Below are 15885 nucleotides of genomic sequence, written 5' to 3' on the forward strand. Positions count from 1 at the left end.
CAGGCAAATGGAAGACTGAATACCCTATTGTTTGAATCCTATAAGAAGGCTGTGAAATAGGTAGTTTCTTAGTTTAAAACCCATCCCCCTCAGCTGAAGACATTGAGGTTGGGAAGGTTCAATGACTGACCTGAGGACACACAGCTACTTTATTCTTTCCTCCACACCACACTTCTTAACTTACACAAACATTCCTCTGTTTTCCCGCACCTAAACTTACCTGAAATTTCTTCTATGCTATTTGCACGCATATCCAGAAGGACTGTTCCATTAATAAGGCAGCTCCTTAGCTCAAAGAGACTGTGCAGTGAAAGGGTTGCCACATAAGGCTTGCTCCAGCGTTCACCCCCATCCTCAACATCCTCTTCAAACTTCAGCCACCTGAAAGCATTACAAACAACTGGATGCCAAAGGTAGAAAATGAGTAATTTTCACGAGAGAGAGTCTTTAATGTAAGCCACAATGAAAGATACCTGAATAATCATACTGAACATTATAATTTCATCTATACTTTCAGGGTACACTGATAAGTGAAAAAAGCAGGTTATAAAACAGCGCAAAGTTAAGTACAGTTTGATCCCATTTCTATTTAAAGAAAATTTTAAAACTGCAAACACACATGTATAAGACACCAAATGGTGTCTTCCTCATTATCCTTGAGGTAGTAGATTTATACATAATTTTCATCTTCTTTTTGCTTATCTTTCTTTTCTGATTTCATATAAGGAGCACATATTACTTGTGCAATTAAAAAGATAGATCTAATCGATATCATTTGGATAGATTAACAAAATGGTAATATTTTTCTTTTTTAAAAAGTCTGTATGTGACATTTACAAGTTGGCAAAGACTAATTGCCTTTTCACTTGGTATCAGGGTGATTGGCTTGCCTAATCCTCTCCACCCATGGCAAACATTCAAGGATATAGCAAGGATCCAGGAAGAGCTGTTCCAGTGAAAGTTAGAGTCACACTTTGCTGGTTACCCACCTTGCCTTCTTCCCTGAAGCTCAGGCATGCTGGCTTTCTATCACCCATAAGGTTCACTGGTCAATTACTAGAGGAGCCCAGACATGGTTCTGGTTAATCTGAGGGCTCTTCTGGGGTTTGAGCCTCAGGCAAGCATTGTCACTCTACAGCTACCCCCAGGAAGCCTACCATCAGGCTAGCTATAATCCCACTGGTTTCCATGAGGTTGGGCTGTCCCATAGGACATCTCAAAAATTATGAAACATCTAGCGAATCAAAACCCAAATGAATTAAGACACTATAGTTCACCTTCAGAAAAGTCTTCACCTATCCTGTGTTCACCTACACTTGGTTGCTTGGGTCCAAACCAAGGTGGCCCCATCAGGCATCTTCTAAGCCAGACCTATAATATCAAGATAGCCCATGAGCAACTCTGGGCCCTAAATAAATGAAAGGACTCCCTAATTGTTCTGTGTTTCTGTCACCAATCCCAGGATCAAGGTCAATTGGTATAGGTGTCACCAGAGACATCACAAAGAGGCCGAAATCAAGACTTCCCATAGAAGACTCTGGAACATCAGTCCCCATGTCAGTCATCACTTCTCCCATGAAGAAATAAAAGGCAAGCAGACCTGTCACTTGTCGAAAGGAACACGTTTGCCTACCCAAGCAAATCGTGACCCAGGATATTTTAGGGCCTTACCTAGCTGTCTCCTTCCACTCAGCATCTTCTCCCTCTTTCATACAGATCTCATCCAGCTCTGTGAACAGCTCATGAGGCACATGCTCTTCATCTTCCTCAGTGCCAAGAATGAACTGAACACGCTGAGATGGTGTATCTAGAAAATCAACCACAGAGAAAGGTCTGCTCCCAGCCTCAACTTAGAACAGAAATAGCATTCTGCTATACTTAGCACATCTGGGGGCCTTATAACTTTAGGAACATAGAGAAAACAATCCTGAATGTCGAGCAAAAAGATTTCTTTATTTTCCTCCCCCCCCACCCCCCCCAAAAAAATTCCTCTTCTATGGAAGCAATTAGTGGGAGGAAAAAATTATGAACTAAGACCACTTAAAGAAAGCCCACAACAAACTGGAAATCAGATTAATCTGATCAAAAAGAATGGTTAATTTTCTGGCAAATGATTTCAGCCTACATGGTAATTGATTTGGGAAGCCCAAACTATGAGTTTTTCCAGAAAGATACTTTTGATTCTTAGAGGCATTCCTTCTTCTTGGAAGCAAGCCCTGAGAACTCTACAAAAGGGCTAGAGAATCAAGACCACCCACTTGATGTCCATCACACACATTCCCTCAGCCTCACCAAGGTCCCAGCCATGGATCTCCGCCCTGCCTCCCAAGAATGTTACCGTGGGCCAGGGCCTCTGGGCCTTCCTCCCCCTGGCTGGCTCCTTTGCCCCGCCCTCGCCTGCGGTGCTTCTGGCCATGCGTTCGGTGATGGCGGTGGCTCTGCCGGCCCAGGGGCATCCGCACCCCCACATACAGAGTTCTATGACCTAGAACGAAGCAGAAGGTCTGTGCAGAGAACGCCTTTATTTTTCATTTTATTTTATTTTATTTTAAAAGTTTTTATTGATTTTTAGTAATCTCTACATTCAATTTGGGGCTCAAACTCAGGATCCCGAGATCAAGAGTCTCATGTCATACTCTTCCGACTGAGCCAGCCAGGTACCCCAAAGAATGCCTTTAATAAAAGGAATCGAGCATATTTAAGAGAGAAAAAAATCATAGCTCTCTGGCCGGGTCACAACTCTGTAATGGCAAAACTTCAAAGACTAAAGACGTAGAGATCTTGGAGCTGACGCACTCCCTCCCCGCTGCACGTGGCTGCAAACCTCACAGGAGTGTTAAGATCAAAAGAAGTAATGTGCGTGAACTTGATTTGCAAACCATGAAGACCAGCAAGGATTCTAGTTGTTATTGCGACAATTTGAGCAATTGAAAAAAAGCAGTATGGTCACTGTGCCAACTGTAACAAGTCCTGGCAGGGAGGCAGTTTAGAGAAGTGGCTAAATGCTCAGGTCAACCTGTCCGGGTCCGAAACTTGACCTCACCATTCACTAACCATGTGACCTTGAACAAGTTAGCTAATCTCTCTCTGTCTTTAAAACATAATACCAAAAGCTTATTATTTAAACTCAGAGGGTTTTCATGAGCAGTACATAAGGTAATGTATGTAAAATCCTTAACACAATGCCCGGAATAACTTTTAGCAGCCACTGCATTCTAGGACCAGTTTCCGCTACTTTTCCTTCTGCACTGTAGAATACGCAATCTAGAATAGTAGTGAGAGACTAGTTACAAATCATAAGAAACATGAGTCTGGGGTTACAGGGAGAGATAGTAAATGTACAAGAAGAGGAAGAATGTGGGAAAATAAGTGATCCAAGAGTGTTCTGTCCAATTCCACTTTTTCTACTCATTTGTTCCTTCTAGAAGCCTTATTTCGTGCTGCTCATGACTGCCAGGCTTCTCTCTCACCTCCACCTGGCTTCCCTTGCCTTGCTGCCAGCCTGAAGCCCAGAATCAGTACCTTCGGGGCTGCTACCACCCTGATGCACAGAGCCTTAGTCTTCTCCCACTGCTGCCCAGTTCCTGCTGCTAGCGCTCTAGGTCTCGGGCTGACTCCCCACTTCTTCCACCATAGATGTGTTCCAGTCTTCGGTCACTGTCCTCAAATCCACAACCTGAGCCACACTTCCTCCCTCTGAGCAGGTGACCTCACTTCATATTTTACTAAGAAGACCTAGGCAGTCTCATGTGGCCTCCCTGCATCTCAGCCTGGCTTGCTTTCCTCCCCCAGCTGCCCCTCTTTGCCAGGCTAATGAGTATGGCTTCCCACGCCTCTGGAGTCCTCTTCCATCAGCTAGCCTCAGTCTCTCTTTTCCATCCATCCCTTCCACACTTTCTCTTGATTACAAATTTCTCTTACCTTTTTTTTTTTTTAAGTAAGCTCTAGGCCCAACGTGGGGCTCAAACTTATGACCCTGAGATCAAAGATTCACATGCTCTACCAACTGAGCCAGCCAGGTGCCCCACATCTCTCTTAAAAAGAAACTTTACAATATAGTGCTCTAAGCTTCTACCTGTCCGTTCTCCTTCTCCATCAAACCACTTTCAAGAACAATCTACCCACCTAGCTTCTGTTCCTCACCATCTCCTTGTTCCATAGCCTCTGCATGTGGCTACTTCCCACTGAAAGTGTCCTCATTAGGAACCACTTAGTCACCAAATCTCTATCATCTTACGTCTCTCAGTTCAACTCCAAAGCCTTTCCTCAGAGCCCACCAAGTGCCAGGCAGTGTCCAAATCCCTGGACTACTTCCTCCCATTGGTGGTGCAGGGTCCCTTAGCTCCTATACCCCTGCCCTCCCTTGGTCATCTACACTCCTCTGACTTGGCTTCTCCATCCCTTCCACAATCCACCAAAGGAAAGCTCCCAGGGTTTTGGTCCTGGGCCCTTCTCTTTTTTTATTGGTATCTACTCTCATGATTTGAAAGTTTACTTCTACAAATGACCCCCAAATCTTTATCTACAGTGATTCAACATCTCCCAAAGCAAAGTCATCATCCTCCATCTCAGATCCAGTTCATACCCATTTCTTTCATGTTTCTGTTCATGGCATCACCATTCTCTCAACTTTCCAGGCCTGAAAACTCAGAGTTACCTTAGATTTCCACCTCTCCCAATGCCCCTCAGTGCTACATCCTACAGATTAGGGATGTCAAGGATTTCTCTCCCCTCACTTTGACAATAGCAAGAGCTTCTTTCTGCCTCCCACACCAGCTCAGTCCTACAAACGAATCCTCCTGAAGCACTGCTCTGATTACAGCTCACGTCTGTGCAGTCAGGACCCTTCATGCTCCAGCATGCTCAGGCCTCAGCCTCCTTTCTAGTCTTTTCTTTGCTAGGACAAATTGCACATTCAATAGGAAAATTAAGGGGAGGGCCTCTAAAAGGACTGAGCACTCAGCTCGAGCAAGACTGAAGTGGAAATCTCACACGGGCTCACACCAATTAAACATTCGGGTGCAGAGGGAAATCTGGAGATGTACACCTTCTGCGTCCACCCCAGCAACTCTGTCTCCTCCCCACAGCCTCAGCTGCTGCACCCACCATCATCTCACGTTCTTTCCTCTACATGAACCAACCCGCCATTCCACAAATGTGCCAGTGCCTTCCAGACACGGACTTGGCTAGCTCCCACAAGATTCATGGCAACGCACATTCCTTCTTGGTATGATCTCTGATCTCCCCAATCAAATATGCTGCCTTCCTACCTCTAAATCCTCAGAGCCCTTGGCTAGCTTTCTCTTACGTACTTATTTTATGCCTTGCACTAGAATTAATACCTCCCACTACTCATCTGCAAGCTTCTCAAGGTCCCAGGCCATTTCTCTTGGAATCCCTCACATAACAAAGCACAGTGTTTTACATATAGTCGTTGTTCCACAAATGTTCAGAAAATGGAACATCCCCTAAGAGCCTCCCTCAGGAACATAACCCCTTCGAACCTCCTCAGGAGTCTACAATCTGACCTAAGGGAAACTGTAGCTAAAATGATTAGAGGCAACATCTGAGTGATGAGGAGAGACCATGAGAAGAGCATTCCAGGACAAGGCAAGATCAATGCATAGGCTTTACAGTGGGAATGTGCATGTTCCAAAGCAAAAGGGCGGCCAGTGGGGCCAGAGCAAAGTAAAAGAGGAAAGAAGAGGAGGGGGGAAAGGTCAAAAAGACAGGCAGGGGCAGATCATGAAGAACCCATGGACAGTGAAAAGCATAATTAGATCCCACAGAACCACTTCAACTGGCCCCTAAAATAGAGACCTAGGTGTTGTAAAATCAGTGGTTCTAGGTAGAGCTTAGACTTAGGTGAAGAAAAGCCTCACCAAGGGGTGACTTTCCGTCCTTCAATAGAGCCATGAGCTTCCTCTTCCCAACAAATCCTCCAGAGGGTTATTGGCCAGGCTAGGACCTCTACTTCTTCTTAAGTACATTTCAAATACTTCCACTGGGCTTTTGTTGGTATATTGCTAATATTATGTAATTTTAAGTATATCCTAAATAGAAATTGAGGGGTAGTGATTAAGTATTAGAACCTGTGTTGTTAGATCTCATCTTCTTAATTTGCTCGCTGTCCTATTAAAGTAAAACAAGGAGTTTGAACCAAATGACTTCTCACATCTAGTCCAGGTTCTACGTACAAACTTAGGAAAGGCTCAGGAAAGGTCATTCTTTGGAGAAGACAAGACGGTTGGATTGTTCCCACTATTCTTACTTATTGCTGCAAAAAGGGACTATAGCAGGGGCTCAATAAATATTTGTTGAGTGAATTTTGTATGATTTTGCCTGATATCTAAAATTCCCACTAGGCAAGTTTGAGGATAATGGGGAAGACATCCTTCAGGAGCCTCTGTAGGAAGTAAGGTAAAGCTTAAATCTTAGGGAAGGAAGACTCTTTTACTTTAAGAATTTTTTTGGTCCAATCAGTTCTCCCAAACACTAACCAACCACAGTGCCTGCCTTTTGAAAATGTTGAAGACAGGCAGAAATGAAAACAAGCGCCAGCAGGGGTCAGAGCTAAGAAGGATCAAAGTGGCTGTCAGAAAATTAGACCTGTTTCTAAGCTGAGGACTCTGAAGCAGGGACTTGGATTTTCTGAGTGAAATCAGCAGAAAAGATGACAAACAAATGGGCACCAGAAAACGAATATGGCATCAATAAAATCTAGTCCATTTAACTGGATTGTGGCAGTCTGTGACTTCACTAAACTCATCCTGTGGTCACTTAGCTGCTCTCCCACCCGAAGTCTTCTTCCCCCTCATCTACTTACCAACTCACCCGGACTCCGCCTTCTCCCCATCTAATTCCCCATTCTTTCTTTCCAGTCATTGTCAAACCTATGCTTTGGGAGCTATCTGTGTGCAAATACAAGTATTCATTCAGTAAAATTTAATGGGAGAGATGTAACGTTAGTATATATTTTTAAAAATAAGTAAGTATACACATACGGGGAGCAACCATTAGTGAATTGGGGCTGAATCTTGTGGAGCAGGACAGAAATCACAGCTGTGACCTACCTTGCAGACAGAGACTGGGCCTACCGACATAGAGTGCATGTCATAAACACCCAGCACACACGCAGAACTCACTAGCACATACTGAAAATTATTCCACCCCCCTGGGCTACAGGTCCAACTCAAAGTCAATAACTGGAGGGGGGAATCTAACATGCGGAGCAGATGCAAGCCTTTTTTTTTATAACTTAAAAATAGGATCAAAAGGCTCTTACCTCTGTTAAAAACTTATTAGAAGGCACTAAACCTAGTCCAGGATTTTTAAGTCTAATAGTTAATCAGGAATAATGATCTGCCAGAAAAAATGGAAAAAAACAGTTCTGTAACTAAAGCAACTGTTCCATGTCCTTCTGGGAGCAGGAGAGTCCACTGAAGCACATCACGGACTATTGCTCTTTGTGAGTTTATCTTTGGAAATCTGTTCTAATACTTGCTTTGGACTCCTCTCATACATAAAAAGAAGCAATGTCATGGTTTACTGCACCTTCTCCTACTGATGGAATTAACTTACACAAAAAGACCCACGTTTACAAAAGTCTGTAACAAATGTCCAGAGACTAAATCTCTGAAGTAGTTCTGAAAGGGGGGATGGGTTATGTTATGTGGAGCAGAGGGTATGGAATAAAGGGGAAGGAAGACCCAGAGATTTATCCACAGCTACAGAACCCTGTATCATGGCATACACTTTGAATCAGAATATAATCTACTTCTGTCTTCTATCAAAGTGGGACTGACTTTATTTCATGCCTTCAAGAAATGACACTACCCTAGATGCAGCCTGAGTCCTAGGGCCTCCCTCACAGTGAGTCAGGGTAGAGCCCCCAGCATGACCAAGCCTACAGCAAATCCCAACTCCCTCTTCTCTTCTCCGGTGCTGCTCTAGAACCACATCAGGCCTGAGAAGTGGGCACCATTTGCCCTCCATGTGCCAAATGTGCTTTATTTAAAAAGTGCTAACCTAAATAAGATGCTGGTTTTCAAAAAGCTCTCTGTATAAAGGACCACTTCCCAAGACACTGTCCCCTACAGAGGACATCATGTATAGCTTTCTTTTATAGCAAAATGGTGAGGGCATGAAGAATAGATGATGTCATCTTGAAAAGATGCTCCGACTGCCAATTGCTCAGCTGACCTCTGTGGATGGAACCCAGTCCTCAGGATCCGAGTTTGCCCGGGTTTATGATTCTACTCCCAAGCAGACAAGAGTGTTCATAGGTGGTTACCTCCTTGCTGAGGGCAAAGGTCTAGTGGGCCCAGACAACTAAACCGAGAACAACAGTGTCCTCAGGGTGCAGTAAGAGAATAGAGAGGCAACAGGATTATCAGGGCAGAAGGAGGGGTAGGGCAACATGATATTCATATGATGTTTATATCATATACAAATGTTTATGTGATGGAGCCAGAAGTTGAGGTTGGGTGGTTAATGCCGAGGACTGTCCTCCCTTGCAGGCAGTGTAGTTGAATAGAAAGAGCAGAATTCCATCCCAGTCTCACCTGCTGTTAGGCTAAATGACCCTATTTCTCCACATGTAAAATACGGATGATACCTACCGCCTGGGCTGCTGGGAAGATGAAAAAGACAACTTGTCCATTACAAAAAAAAAAAAAAAAAGACAACTTGTCTGAAATGCCTAATCCAATGCCTAACGCACAGAGGGCAGTCAACAAATGTTAGCCTCCCCACCTCCACACCCTTTCCTTCTCCACTTTCTCCCAGTTGCCGAAACCCACACTGGCTCTTCTTGCATCTGGTCAGAATAACTTGGAAAACTTGACCTTGATATATCCAAACTCCGCTGACCTCCAGAAGCCACCCACATAAGTTCTCATGGTAACAGACCCAGAGGCTGAGTCAACCTCTACAGCTTTCACTCTCCCCAACCAAAGGACAAGTTTTCTCTGAAGATTATACAACTTTGATGAAAAAAACGTCATGGGAACAAGTAGTACAGAGAGAACATTTTACATGCTGTCTCGTCATTAGAAAGGTGCTGTATCATAGCCTTCAACATTGCAGGGGATGTTGCAGAGATTTCACAAAGGCTTCTGAGCCAAATGTGGGTTCTCATTAAAGCTATACTGGACACGAGCCTTTCTCTCATAAAACTGAGCATCACCACTTATCAGGAAACCACCCTACAAAGAAAGGAAAGCAGAAGGACACCACCAACAGTCATGTGGGGACCCAGGGGTGGGACAGGGGAAAAAGAAAGTTAAGGGAACCTAGACAAAGCAGATCAATAAGAATGACTCTTCTCTCCCTTCCACTTTAGCTGGGTGGGTTTTTTTTCGGGGAGGGGGTTGGTTTTTTGTTGTTGTTTAAAGATTTTATTTATTTGTCAGAGAGAGAGACAGTGAGAGAGGGAACAGAAGCAGGGGGAGTGGGAGAGGGAGAAGCAGCCTTCCTGCAGAGCTGGGAGCCCAATGCAGGGCTCGATCCCAGGACCCTGGGATCATGACCTGAGCCGAAGGCAGATGCTTAACGACTGAGCCACCCAGGCGCCCCTAGCTGGGTGTTTTTTAAATACAACTCTGTGCTATGAATTCTTAAAGAATATGTTACAGGGGTGTATGTTTTCTCTTGTCTTGTTTAGATGAAAACACCAGGCAGAAATGGGTATAATTAGAATGGAAGAGCAAATATTGGAGATGGGGCAAACTGAATAATATAACCAAACAACTGAATAATATAACCAAACTAAATTTTAAAAATTATTTGTATTTTATTTTCTTTTAAAATTGTGTATATATTTACATTTATATTTGTAGGCAGTTGCCAAGAATTGACAAACTGATCTGAGTACTTTACATTCTCAAGGAATAGATCATTTATTAATATTTATATTGGACTTCACAGTGCTCAGAGCACTGTCTCACATGTTAGTGGATCCTAATAGTAAGGTATTAATATCCCTAGTTTTTTAATTGAATTATAATTAATATCAATGCTGTGTTCAGTTCAGGTGTACAACATGATTATTTAACAATTCTATGCATTACTCAGTGCTCATCATGGTAAGTGTACTCACATCTGTCACCAAACAACATTATTACGATATTATTGACTCTATTCCCTATGCTGTACTTTTCATCTCCATGACTTATTTATTTTATAACTGGAAGTTTGTACCTCTTAATCCCCTTTATCCATTTCACCCATTTCCCCCCCACCTCTCTCCCCTCTGGCAACCACCAGTTTGTTCTCTGTATTAATATCCCTACTTTTATTTAACAGATGAGGACATAGAGCCTAAGGGAAATGAAGTGACTTTACCCCCACTAGGTCTTGCAGCTAGTGAGAAAGAATTAGAGGACTTAAACCCAAGCCTCCTGATGGCAAAGCTCTCCTCCCACACCAGGCTGCCTCTCATTAATTCTCCCCGCCCCCCAACACACACACAAAACTACAATTCTTACCTTCCAACTCCTCTTTCTCATAGTGAATGTTGAGAACTGTACTGGTCCCACCCTGATCCACCACAGCCTCTTCATCTGGTCTCTGTTGAAACAAAAAGAAGTAGCCATAGTAATATGCATACATTCATTCAAACATTCATTTAAGTCCCACCTATATGCCCGACCCTTTTTGCAACCCTTGGGGGAGAAAGCACGATGGTTTACATATGTTTTTCATTTGAACCTCACAATAACTTTGAGACACAAACGTGACAGCCATTCTCTTTCTCATTTTATAAAAGAGCAGCCTGAGAGTCAGAGAAAATGAAGTAATTATTGGTCAAGGGCACAAATGTGGTAAAAGGCAGAGGTGGGACTGAACTCAGGTCTTGTGACTACAGATCTCATGCCTTTTCCAACTCCCCACTCCACCTGTACAAGTGGATAATAGCCCTGCATTTTGTAAGTGGTGTCAACCACATCATTTCATTTATTGTAAATTGGTCTCCTTGACCTCTCTACAGTGTTTGAGCCTCTTGTCCTTGAAATTCTCCATCCTGCTTCTCTGATCAAGTCTCCTCCCTCTCAACCCAAGGCTCAGCTTCTTCCTCTAACCATAATTCCCAAGCAGGAGCACTCTACCTTTTGTTTCCCTCCCTTGAGTCTTACAATCTCAACAGTACCCTGAAACTGTTGACTCAGTATTTGACAAACCACTGGGATGTTGACCACAAGATCCACAGGACTAAAACCAAACTAATCTTTCCAAAACTAGCACCCTGTGCTCATTTACTTACACTCATCCATGGCACCATTGTTTCTTAGTCCACATTTGAAATTTCAAATGTATTGACTTATCCATTCCATGTATACTGAGTGTCTATTATATGTCTTCAGGGAAATTGTTTTCTCCCTTTTCTTATCAAGTCCTCCTTTGCAATTTTTCTTGAATCCACTCTCATGTCTCATCTACTCTAGGCCACACTCTCCAGCCCTTTAGGTCATACTGGACATGTTTTCAGTTCTGGAACCACACTTACTTTCTTCCTTGAGTGTTTCTCCCTCCCTGAACTATAAGTTTCTCCCTGCTATCCTCACCTCCACCACCAACAGCCAATACTTATTCATCATCCCGCAGATCTCAGCCTCCATGCACTTCCTTGAAAGGCTTCCCTGACTACCTCTCATCTGAAGTAAGCTAGGTCCCTCCATTAATATGCCTTCACAGCACACTGTACTTCTCCTTCGTAATGAAATGTCTCTGCTCAAGGGAGGGACCCTGTGTGTCTTCCTCACCACTGTTTCCCCAGCATCCTACACAGACTTTTCACATAGTAGGTACTCAATAACTCTTTGGTAAAATAATGAATATAATGGCACCTACCTTATCAAGACCCTGAATTATTTCAAAAAAAATCTGAACTGATTTTCCTGCCAATCTATTTCTCTTATCAAATCTGCAGCTCCAGCCAACTTCACTGATCCCATGGGCATTGTGCACGTTCCCACTTTCATGTCTTTGCTCACATGTCCTGTCGTCTAATGTGCCCCATCCCCAACTCTCTGCCAAGTCCAGACTATCTTCTAGATCCTGCTCAAATTTCCAGCTTACTGTCCTAATTTTACTCTTTTCCTTTCCAGTTATCATCCATGTCCCCAAATAAGGTAACCCTGAACTGCATTTTCCTAATGAGAAGATTCAAGAACATTTTTTTTAAAGATTTTATTTATTTGAGAGAGAAAGAGAAAGAGAGCGAGCACAAACAGGGGGAGCGGCAGGCAGAGGGAGAGGGAGAAGCAGGCTCCCCACTGAGCAGGGAGCCCAACGACCCCAATGTCATGGGGCTCTATCCCAGGACCCCAGGATCATGACCTGAGCTGAAGGCAGATGCTCAACCGACTGAGCCACCCAGGCACCGCTCAGAAAAGTTTTTGAGGACAACTTGAATAAACCAATTTTTAGGGAAGTAGATGAAAGTCAAATGTCTATCTATCTATCTATCTATCTATCTATCTATCTATCAATGTTATTCTTTTTTCTATTCAAGTATATTTCTGCTATTTCTTTTTTTTACTCAAGTATAATTAACATGTGTTAAATTAGTTTCAAGTGTATAATATAATGATTCAACACTTCCATACATACTCAGTGCTCATCAAGGTAAGTATATTCTTAATTTCCTTTATCTTTTTCACCCATCCCCCTGGCAACTACCAATTTGTTCTCTGTATTTAAGAGGCTGGGGTTTTGTGGTACCTGGGTGGCTCAGTCGGTTAAGCAGCTGCCTTCAGCTCAGGTCATGTTCCCAGAATCCCATATATATGTACATATATATGTAAAAGAAAAAGTGTTGGAACATAAGCATCTGCTTATACTTAAAAGCAGACAAAGGAAGACTAAGCCATGAACATTTTTTTTTAATAGTTACCTATAGAGGAGTTAGGAGACAAGGACAGAACACCAGAATTCTTTGAATATACCTGATTTTACAAATATCTTACATAATTTTAAAACAAAACTAAAAATTTTAAAAGCAAGTCCCAGAAATGAAAAACAAAATGAAAACAAAGGTCAAATTGATGGCACAACTATTCCAAGAGAAATTATTCCACGTAACTTTAAGATATAATAAATTGACTGAACATCCTTAGTGGCATATACCCTAAAGACAAAAAGAGTTTAAGAAGATCTTTTTTTTTTTTTTTTAAGATTTTATTTATTTATTTGACAGAGAGAGAGAGAGCAAGAGCAGGAACACAAGCAGCGGGAGTGGGAGAGGGAGAGCAGGCTTCCCGCCGAGGAGGGAACCTGATGTGGGACTCGATCCCAGGACCCTGGGATCATGACCTGAGCCGAAGGCAGATGCTCAACCAACTGAGCCACCCAGGAGCCCAAGTTTAAGAAGATCTTAAACTGCTTTTTAGTTATCTATTGGTGGTAGTGTTGGTGCTATCACTCTGAGACAGTTGTCCATTGTGAGATAAACAAATGAGTGATTATGTAAACTTGTTCTGTCATTCTCAATGTCATTGAGAACTGGCATTCTCAGCAGGGGTAAGAGGAAATACAGTCTTAAGATAGAAGTTAAGTAAAAACCATGTAGTCCTGAATTTGAATCGGATGTATCAACAAGAACATATATTTTTATCTTTTAATATTTTTAAATTTATAAATTTACATTTTCTAGCTCTGTCCACTCAAAAGTCCTAGAAAAAAATGAACAGCCAGAAGCAATGAGTATCCTTAGCACCTAGATTGTGGTCTCTTAAAGTATCATTTTCTACTAAAAGCTACCCACAGACAACTAGGATGGTGTCAAAAGGACTCAGGAGTCAACTTAAAGAGATCCCTTGCTTTTTAGGACAATTTGAGCATCAGTAAGAGTAATAACTATAACAGATTAACTATATCAAATATGTTAAAATCCATGAGTTCACAATGTCACTCTAAAAATGAATTGGTCACCATTGGAGGATCATGCTAACAAACCAACTCATTATTTTGAAAACTGTTAAAAATTTATCTTGGCTTTCCTATATAAATTGTACCATAGAGTGATATCATAGAAGAGATGAAAGAAGTTTCTTATTATAGAAAAGAATAAATGAAAAAGGAATGTTAGAATTAGGATATCACCATTTTGCAATCCCTAATAGATTACATTGATTTTCAATAGCCGCTAACATCACAAAGAGAGAAAACCAGACATTACATGTCTCCTAATGGGGGGCCATATCACCTGACCCATTAGGTAATCTTAACAAATAAATTGTCCCTGAATCTAACCAAGCCTCTAAATCCAAATACCAATTTACTGGAAATACAGTGAAGCACAATTCCATGGAAAAACACCAGCATGAGAATACAATCAACAAAATCCAGACTGTGGGAAACTATAGAACAAAGCCTCTCCCTCCCCCTACCCCTTTTTTAAAATAAATAATTGCAAGAAGAGAAAGACGGAAACAGAGACAGGGAGAGAAGAAGGTGAAAGCAGTAGTTTAAAAGAAACAACAAACAAATCTCAGTGTGTGGACTTTATTTGAATCCTGATTCAAACAAACCAAAATAATATTTTTAGTTATTTTTTAAAATAATTTTTTGAGACAATTGGAAATTTGAATATTTGACTAGATCTTTTATCGTATTAAAGAAATTGCTATTTTTTCTTTAGGTGATACTATGCTCATTTTCTAAAGAATTCTTATCTTTTTTGTTTTTGTTTTTGTTTTTTTTTGAATTCTTATCTTTTTTTTTTTGTATGGGATTGTTGAATCACTATCTTACACACCTGAACTAATATAACACTGTATGTTAACTGTGCTGAAATTAAAATAAAATAAAATTTTAAATTAAAAAAAGAATTCTTATCTTTTAGTGATACACACAGAAATATTTACAGATAAAACTGAAAGATTACAGATATGGAAAATAATATATTAACTTAGAAATACTACTTTTTTCACATTTTATAATTATTTAAGAATATTCAAAATCTTCAAATACACCTTTAACATCAATGTAAAGACTCATATAAAGTAAAGGAATAACTTTTAGGCAGAAAAACTTGCTTTTACTTTAGATTTGTTATTCATTTATCTAGCTCATCTTTTCGATCATGGATTTCCGGATGGCAACAGCCACAATTTGTCATCTTTATGCTCGTAGAGCCCAATACAGTAGCTTACCACTGTGAGTACTTTGCATTCTTGTAAGTCCCAGAAGGGGAGGTGCTGTGCCTATGTTCACCACTATGTACCTAGCAGCTAGTATAATGTCCAGTATGTGGTAAGTATCCAAAACCTGTGATGAATAAATATTTATTACGGTTCTGAACTCTTTATCATATGATCATTATATTTTCCCATAAAACTTCATATATATATGAATAACTTTTCATGTCGGCCTCCCCACAGGTTTATAATATCCAAAGGACAGGGACCAATTAGTTATAATGTTTAGCACTGTCCACAGATCCCTGGCACAGCATAGAACACAGCAGGAATCTGGAGGAAGGGGGCAGGGGAGATGGCGGGATAATTGATTTTATGACTCTAAGAACCATGAAAACAAAATATGGAGAGCAAGGTCAAACATCTGAAATATTCAGGTTGAAAAATCAACCTGTTCCCTTAATTTAGATTAGTTAACCACAGCCTAAACTCACTGAATAATTGTTCATCCACTTTCTTTGTCTTGCCAAAGAAAACAGAGCCACTGTCAAACGCCATTAGCCAAAGCCTTTGAAATGTCAGGCTTGGATGTGAATGTGCGGACCTCGTGTGGATCCCTGTTCAAATAAACCAACTATTTAAAAAATTATAAGGCACTCACATCAACTTAAACAACTAAATGGATATTTATTAAGGAGTTATTGTTAATTTTAAAAAATAGTAATATTGTGATTTGGTAGTTATG

General features: G+C 41.3%; 1 protein-coding gene across 1 annotated transcript in view; it reads right to left on the minus strand.

Moving 5' to 3' along the window:
* The window catches only part of SLC4A8 (solute carrier family 4 member 8), a 49516-nt gene extending 47033 nt beyond the window's left edge, over positions 1-2483 (minus strand). The window contains exons 1-3 of the mRNA XM_045868237.3: positions 2339-2483; positions 1672-1807; positions 221-381 (exon numbers count right to left, since the gene is read on the minus strand). Of these exons, the coding sequence (XP_045724193.1) occupies positions 221-381; positions 1672-1807; positions 2339-2456 (415 nt within the window). The 5' untranslated portion in view covers positions 2457-2483. The remainder of the gene's footprint in view (positions 1-220; positions 382-1671; positions 1808-2338) is intronic.
* Between the last annotated feature and the right edge of the window lie 13402 nt (positions 2484-15885).

Source organism: Mirounga angustirostris, unplaced genomic scaffold (genome assembly GCF_029215605.1).
Source record: "Mirounga angustirostris isolate CCGP_5_RB_7025 unplaced genomic scaffold, mMirAng1.0.hap1 SCAF_5, whole genome shotgun sequence".
NCBI classification, from domain to species: domain Eukaryota; kingdom Metazoa; phylum Chordata; class Mammalia; order Carnivora; family Phocidae; genus Mirounga; species Mirounga angustirostris.